Source organism: Pelecanus crispus, chromosome 12 (genome assembly GCF_030463565.1).
Source record: "Pelecanus crispus isolate bPelCri1 chromosome 12, bPelCri1.pri, whole genome shotgun sequence".
NCBI lineage: Eukaryota > Metazoa > Chordata > Aves > Pelecaniformes > Pelecanidae > Pelecanus > Pelecanus crispus.
In genome coordinates this window covers 29524218-29532422 of record NC_134654.1, presented here as the reverse complement: position 1 = coordinate 29532422, position 8205 = coordinate 29524218, and the positions used below count along the sequence as shown (strand labels likewise).

The 8205-nt window shown below is 43.9% G+C and overlaps 1 protein-coding gene across 1 annotated transcript in view; it reads left to right on the top strand.

Annotated features, from left to right (window-relative positions):
- Positions 1-337: 337 nt before the first annotated feature.
- The window catches only part of FASN (fatty acid synthase), a 35514-nt gene continuing 27646 nt past the window's right edge, over positions 338-8205 (top strand). Inside the window, 7 exon segments of the mRNA XM_075720172.1 lie at positions 338-464; positions 1270-1422; positions 2694-2867; positions 3755-3955; positions 4404-4526; positions 5173-5288; positions 5548-5682. Coding sequence (XP_075576287.1) covers positions 338-464; positions 1270-1422; positions 2694-2867; positions 3755-3955; positions 4404-4526; positions 5173-5288; positions 5548-5682 — 1029 coding nt within the window.

Genomic DNA, 8205 nt, shown 5'->3' with positions numbered 1-8205 from the left:
TGACTTCACAGAGGCTCTGTATTTGGTAGAGCTACTAGACCTGTTCATTTTCTAGTTGTCATGTAGAAACTGGTGGTTCTTGGAGCCTGACGCTCCTTCAGGATCAGTTTTCTCATTCTCATCGTCCTCATGGATCTTACGGTCCGTTTGATTAGTTGGGATGTCTTTTTGTAGTAGAGACTCCATGGGCTGTTCCTGTGTGGGTGTTTCTCCTGCAAATATGCTTGTTTGTCACAACATGTCAGGAAGACAAGAGACACATATACGCTCCTTCTCTGTGTGAAATCTTACTAGTCTTACTGCTTTCTGGATCTCAGCAACAGGGAGAAGTTAAGAGATGGAGGACGTGGTGATTGCAGGCATAGCAGGAAAGCTACCAGAATCAGACAACTTGGAAGAGTTTTGGGAGAACCTGATTAATGGAGTTGATATGGTCACGGAGGATGATAGGAGGTGGAAACCAGGTGAGTGCTTATTGTCTCTCTTTTTAGAGCGCTGAGTTCTAGAGGAAGTGTCCCATGGAAGGAAAGAATGTATCAGATGCAAAACCCTGCCAGAGCTTCTGAATTCGCTTCTGATAGATCATCAAGAAATTCAGGAACAGAACGCCTTCATGAAGGTCTCATGCAATCCATTTTATAATGTCATGTCCCATGCAGTAGTAGCTTATAAATATGTAGCGTACTTCCAAATAAAAGAACACTCTGACAGAGCAGCTGGGCAACGTGAATCCTGTACCTGCTGTCGATAGCTGTGGCAGTAAGTTGGCCGTGTCATTTTTCTGGGTTCAGAAGCAGTACAGGGACCCCAGTCCTGTGATTTATGGCTTTTTACAGTGTTCTTTTCTGCCTGATAGTCTTTGTGAAGTGTTTGGTACATGTCTGTCCAGTTCAAGCTAGTGATTTGCAGAATTGAAAAGTAGCTTTTGTTTTCCTTCTACCTGGTGACTGACTGGAACCACTGATTTGGACTCAGTTTATGTGCTTGGTGCAACTTGACAAAGCAAAAATGCTTAAACTAGATAGATGTCTTCTGCTGCCGTATCTTAAAAATGACAATTGTTTTTGTTAATGCAGCGTTCTCGTTTCCAAAGGAGATTCAGAGAGGTGGGTAGGTAGATGTTAATGCCGCACTCCGAGTACTGCAACAGGGAAGTGAGGTTTCATGTGTATTCAAGAATTGGCTGTGGTCATTCTGTACTGCGTCTCAGCCGGTAACTGCTTTAAAACTGATGTATTCTGTGACTCAGTGTTGAGTTTTTCTTCACAGGAATGTATGGACTGCCCAAGAGAAATGGAAAGCTCAAGGACATAAGCAAATTTGATGCATCCTTTTTTGGGGTTCACCCCAAACAAGCTCATACAATGGATCCTCAACTTCGCTTGCTGATGGAAGTTTCTTATGAAGCTATTTTGGATGGAGGTAAGCAGCTGAATGACTGAAGAGGGAGAATTGTGCTGTATTGTCTCTGTGCAGCAGGTGCAGACATGCACCTGTGTGATGAGATCTCTAACAAAAGAAAGCTATCACAGTAGAGAGGAGACCAAAGGACTGGTACAAGGGTTAGAACAAAGCTGTTTTCTCTGGAAATCCACGCTGACTGCCAGCAAAACTCTACCTGCCTCATATGGTACAACCAGTACGACAGAAACACTTAAACAGTCAACAGTTCTAGAGTTTTTGTATGTTCTGCTCTATGCTAGTATTCCATAATAGATCGTTTGTTAAAGGCATATTTGTAGTGCAAAAGGAAGATGACTTGATTAGAATTCTCATCCATGGTCTAAAAGAATGGCAGATCACGTGATGTATTCCTGTCTGTTGGCCAGTTTCGTGGAAAACTTGTGGCATTTGATCTGCTTCTGTAGAAGGTTTGCCCAGGAAGTGCGCTTTCAGAAATAGGAGCCTCTTTCCTCCGTCACTGCCAGTGTCTTGAGCTTTTGAGTTACTTGTCCACAGAGCCAGAAAGTTTATTCTTCATGTTAATCAGTTTCATGTCTGAACACAAGAAGCACACGGGAAAAAGTTGTAACCACCTCACTAGTACTGACTTACTAACCTTGCTCCTCTGCTGCTGAGCCTCAGTCTGAAGGCTTGAATATTCTGCTTGTCTCCAGGACTCTTGAAGCACAGAGAAGAAACAGCAGAGATTGCTGCAAGTTGAGCTTGCTATGCGTTTTTTTTAGAGCAGAGTTGTTTCTTGTTCTGATTGTTGGCTTTTGTGCTTAAGAATTTTCCTTTCTGTCTTGTACTCCAGATTTGGGCTTTGTGTATGGCTAGAGATAGATATTCATGTGCTCACATGACATTCCGAGTGCTGTGATTTTTCTCCTCTTTGGTCTTCTCCTTTTCTCTGCACTGGAAGTCAGCTGTTACCTTATGTGATCAGCATTTCTGTCTTTCGTAGTCCCTAAGCTTTTTTACACAAGCTGAAAAGCTGTCTCCAGGCGCAGTATGCTCTGGCCAAAAGCCAATACCAAAGTTCTGGTGGACTCTGCAGTAAGACTTGCAAGGTCTGCAACTGAAACAGATAAAAGGTAACTAACTATATGTAAGGGAACAATGCTGCAGGCCTGCCAGAAAGGGACAGTAAGTAGTATTTCACGAACTGGTGCCAGCGTACCTGATACCTCCCCAGTTTCCCCCTCATCGTGAGTTTGTCTGCTGTAACCTACCTTCCAATATCCTCATAGGTATTAATCCGGCCACCCTCCGTGGCACAGACACAGGTGTATGGGTTGGTGCCAGTGGGTCGGAAGCTGCTGAAGCCCTTAGCCGAGATCCAGAACAGCTTGTGGGATACAGTATTGTGGGCTGCCAGCGTGGTATGCTTGCCAACAGGCTTTCCTTCTTCTATGACTTAAAAGGTAAGTGCCCCCAAACCTGTCGATGCTGATCAGCAGTTGCAATTTGAGCACGACTGTACCACAGTTTCTGTAGAGGAGTGGGATGGAGTTGACGGTGTAGGCCCCTTTTGGGATGGGAAAGTAGCATGCAGCTATTATAAGGAGGCACGTGAGAAGCAGAAAATGTGTTGTAACTGTGTGATAAGACTCATTGTAAGGCTTTGTAACTCAGTTGCTGCTGCTGGGCATAGCTGGCATTCATCTGAAAGATGATGATGTCAGGAGGCCTTCATGAAAAGGGCTAGGCCCTTTCCTGCCTCTAGACTGCTATTTCCTATCAAGCAATGTAGAAGTCGGCTAGCCCAGAGACAAACTGGCTGGAACAGTTGGCTCTTTTTGAATAAAGTGGAAGAAGTGGGAGAGCCACCACAATGATGTAGTTGAAGGCATAGACATGACTTGAATTGTGTGTGGCACTGAAGGTAAGAGTGAAGGAATAGGAATTGCTCTGAAGAGCAACAGAGAACAGAGATAATGGCAAGGGTAGCACCAGGAAGGGGGAGGGATTTTTATTGGTGAGAACGGGGAAATAGATGAGATGTGCCTGTGAAACTACAGTATCTCTTTTTGATGGAGACAGAGGTGGAATTTTAAAAAATACCCTTAAAGGCAAACTGTTTGCAATTCTTTTTCCACATTTCTCATCCCTTGTTACCTGGTAAGCAGGCAGATTTGGTGATTCTTGTCTCCCGTTGTATCCCGATTACATGTTATGTTCTGAATCAACTCTTATGTAACATTTTTTGAATATCTCTCTTCTGTGATCCCATCCTGTAGTCTTTGCAGAGCAACTCTAGGAAATAAACAGTAAAAAACAGCTCTCTTGTTTTCCCTTTCTGTTCCCTAAGGACCAAGCATTGCTGTCGACACAGCCTGCTCCTCTAGTCTTGTCGCTCTGGAAAATGCTTATAAGGCAATTTGTCACGGGCAGTGCAGTGCAGCCCTAGTAGGAGGGGTTAGCATTTTGCTGAAGCCCAACACTTCTCTGCAGTTCTTGAAACTGGGTTTGCTTAGTTCTGATGGTGCCTGCAAGACTTTTGATGCTTCAGGTAAGGCATTAGTACAAAAGGTTGTCATGTTGTATGAGAGGAACTTATTGTGGAGTCTGTGACCAGATACTCTTATAATACAGCAAAGCGCTGGCCTCGTAGTTGTTCCTAGGTGCACTGTTTGAGATGTACCCTGGACCTGATCTGAGTTGCATGCTCCATGGAATCTGGAAAACTAACTGTGGGGAAGAAACTGTGTGGTTCATTCCTCAGCCACTGAGGAGAGGAACTAGCTGTCTCTTGATGGAAACTTTCTATCATCATTTGTGACGAGCAATGAGCCTTTCTAGGACACGAAATTTTTTTTAGAGAAGTGGATATGTCATACTCTTAAAGCGGTCTGTTGTAAGTGGTAGCTCAGGAATGAGGTGACCTTATTGCATGGTGTTTTGCAACTTTATTCAAAGCAGAGCAGAATTAGTGACTTGTTTTCTCTCTCTGCTCTCAGGAGATGGATATTGTCGCTCTGAAGCCGCTGTTGTCGTTCTTTTGACCAAGAGATCTATGGCTAAGCGGATCTATGCCACAATAGTCAATGCTGGAATTAACGCTGATGGCTTCAAGGAGCAAGGTAGGCCTTGAGCCTCTGAAAAGTGAGATAGCTACAGAACTGTTCAGTCTGGAGTCTTTGTCATCAAAAACAGGCTCTCGTGGGGTTCTTCTTTCCATGTGTGAAGGTTTATTGTTTGGTTTTTTCTTCTTTGGTAATGCAAAGTTCAGGACCCTATTTTGTAAAGAAATTGAAGGAGATGAATGGTGGTTTCTACTGTACAAAGTAACAGGAATGTCCTGTTGCTAGTTTAGCCTTCCTCAGGTCATCTCTGCAGTAACTTCTGGCACTGATGGTAGAAATGTGGGTGGTGTTATGACTATAAGGCTCTTTCTCTACTGCTGTCCCATTTCTCACCCTTTCCAGTTATGGGGACGCCAAGTTTCGCATGTTCTGCATGATCTAGACATCTCCCAATATTCTGTTAACCAGTATCTTCCCACAGTAGTCTAACTCATTGCTTTAGATCCGTTTCTGGTTGTTCTTCTCTTCTTCCAAAGAGCCCGAGAGGCTTACTGTGTTTGGTGCCAAGAACATTGGTATATATCCTGAAAAAGTCTCTCTGGGTTTTTTTTGACCTGGTAGCCCCAAGCAGTTGAAATGGTGCTAAAATCAGAACAGGAAGCATCTGATAGGAGAGAGGAATTGATGGCAATTTTGGTCCTAGGTGTGACATTCCCATCTGGAGAGATGCAGCAGCAGTTGGTCAGCTCTTTGTACAGAGAAAGCGGTATCAAACCTGAAGAAGTGGAGTATATTGAAGCTCATGGGACAGGCACCCAGGTCAGCATGGCCCCCTCTGGGTTTAGAGTGTTTTTCTTGTCCCTTACTTTCTTCCCTTGCATCACTTGCCCCAATTTTCCATCGAATTACTCTTTATTTTTCTAAAATGAACTATATTTCGCCCTTCCATGAGTTACTAGAATATGTACTGCTTCACCACTTTTGGATTTTGCCCAAACATCTTAATCTTTCAGATTTCTCTTCTGTGGTGTGTTTTGGAAATGCTAGCTAACAGCCATTCTGATTCTCTTCCTACTAGGCTGGAGATCCACAGGAAGTAAAAGGCATTGTAAATGTCTTCTGTCAGTGTGAGAGAGCGCCACTGTTGATTGGAGCAACCAAGTCAAACATGGGTCATCCAGAGCCTGCCTCTGGGCTTGCTGCATTAGCCAAGGTAACAGGTGGCGTGAGAAGGAAAATGGGACATGGGGACATGACACCCCCACCCCAGCCCCCCCCACACACACACCCCGGGGGTGGGGGGGGGTGTGTGGGGGGGTGTAATGTTTGTTTTAAGGGAAAATTTGCACTGATCCAGGATAAGATGTTCAGGGGTAATCAGAAGAACTTGGGTGATTCTTGCTAATTATCTACTTCTTGCTTCACCTGCAAATACTTTTAAAAGCTCAGGTGGGTATTCTGCAAGCTGGAGACAAATGCCCAGGTGGCCCTCCACTGTGTGCACACAGATGTGCACACACACACACACTATAGATTTCCCTTCCTGCTGAATTCTACAGAAGCATGAATCTGCTCAGAATAAGGGCTTTGGGATCACTTTATTGATTATCCTTACACTGGACCTTTCAATGGAACTCTGCTGTAAGTCATTTGGGTTTGGGGGGGGCATACAAATAGAGGGATTTAAATGTTTGGAGTAGTTGGCAATGACCAAAGATAAGAGGCAGTGTGGGCTTTTGGTGCCAGAAGAGTAGCTGATCCTTCTGGCTATTTGTCAGGGATGTCTCATCTCTTCCTCTTCTCTCTTGTGTTGGCAAGAAGCCAGGTGAGTTCTTTGGGATGAGGCTACCAGCTTGAATAACTGGTTGTCTCAGCAACCAGCCTACTAACTACTGCTATAGGCAGACAATCATCTGTTGGCTCTGGCTGCTAAACTGCTTAGCAGAGAGCTAGCTAATGTTCACACTTGGCTGTAAGCCTATTACTGACAGCCTTAGAGCCACACAAATTGAAGTCACGTACACTGTCACTGCTAGAATTTTAGGCTCTTTCAAGTCATTATTGTGACCTGAATACATACAACTTGCTGTGAATAGCGTCATCTGCAAATAAATCGTGGAGACAGCAGTGTCTGTTTCTCTGTAGAGAAAAGTTTCCTTTTTTTAGCACCTGTATCCCTCAGACTGACACCTTCATAGAAGGAATGATAACTGAGTCCTAAAATAAACCTCTCCATCCATACTGTGTTGTAAGTTATAAACAGTTCTGCTGTGATCTGTCAGGACAGGATCATAACTTTGAGGTACTGTTTCCCTGTCTGTGTTTCTTAGAGGATGCAGAACTGCAAAGACAAGGACCACAATTTCTTTTTGAAGACTTGTCTGACACCATGTTCTCTCACTTTTTTTTTTGTTGTTGTTGTTGTTGTTTTTTTGTTGTTGTTTCTTCTTCCCATCAGTTTTCTCACTTAACTTTGTATCAGAACTTACAGCTGTAGGCAAAAGCCCATGGCACCCATCATGCCTGCTAGAATATCTTTTTGCTATAGTTTTATTAAGTTGTGTTAGGTCTCGCTTCCAGATCTGGCATCTTGAAAGCACCTGAAGCTTTGGAAGGGCTTTGGAAGCTCTGTCTCTGTTCTTGATTCTTTGAAAGTTGGGCAGCACTTGGTGTTTTAAGATTTGGAAGTTAATCAGAATGGCAGATCAGGAGTCCTTGAGACCAAGCCAGAAACTACACGAAGGCCACTGTCTCTTAGACAGTAACTGTCTCGGGCAGTCTGCATTTTCTGTGAATGTTTTCTTTTGGAATTCCATAAAATGCTCTTATATGTGAGATGTCAGGAAAATAGATCTTGAAAGTATCTGATTTCAGATTTGAAGAGAATCCATTAATTATGTAGATAGGCAGGAAAGAAACTAGGGCTTGCCAAGGCCACTTTAGTTAAATTTTGGTGAGAAAGGGAAAACTCACCTGCACCTTTGAACTACTCAGCCTGTCTAATTACTTGCTGTATAGCAAAGACAAAGCTTCGTGGTGGCTCTGGTGTACGCTCACTGTACTGCGCTCTCAAACCTGGGTAGAAACCATGTCAGACTTAAAAGTACAAATATGTATGCTGTGTAAAGCAACAGCAAGTTCATAGTGCATAGTATTGTAGGTGTAGGACAGCATTCATGAAAACACTTGGGTCACTGCAACTTTAAACATGCTGACCGGAGTTGAAGTCATTCATGCATTTGTGCTGGTCGTTCTCCCAGGTAGGCTGACATGTCTGATAGTCAACTTGGAAGAACAGTTCCCAAACCGATACCTGTTCCTCTGACCATTTTGGGGTGACGAAGGAACTGCCAAACATACAGAGCACTGAGTGTTTGCAGTTGACCTTGTAGTCTGTGATTTGCTGGACTTGTGCCACAGGGGAGTATGGGCTTGGTGTCATGGGCTGTTTGTAGAGATGCTGCTGAGAAAAGGGAGCTCTTGGGTTTTTTTGGGGTTGTGTGGGTTTTTTTTTGGCACAGCTATTCTCTCACGCTGTTTCTGTACTTTACTTTGGCTCTGCCAGTTCTGAGCAGTCTGGTGTTCCTTCTTTTTTGGGTCAGGAAGGCAACAAATGGGTGCGAAGCAGCAAGCAAACTCCTTTACCAGTGCTTCAGCTTGGCTGTTTTGCAGCAAAGGCAGAAATGGAAGCATTCATTGTGATAAGGAAGAGCGTGTGTTGGCTGTGTGTGACTGG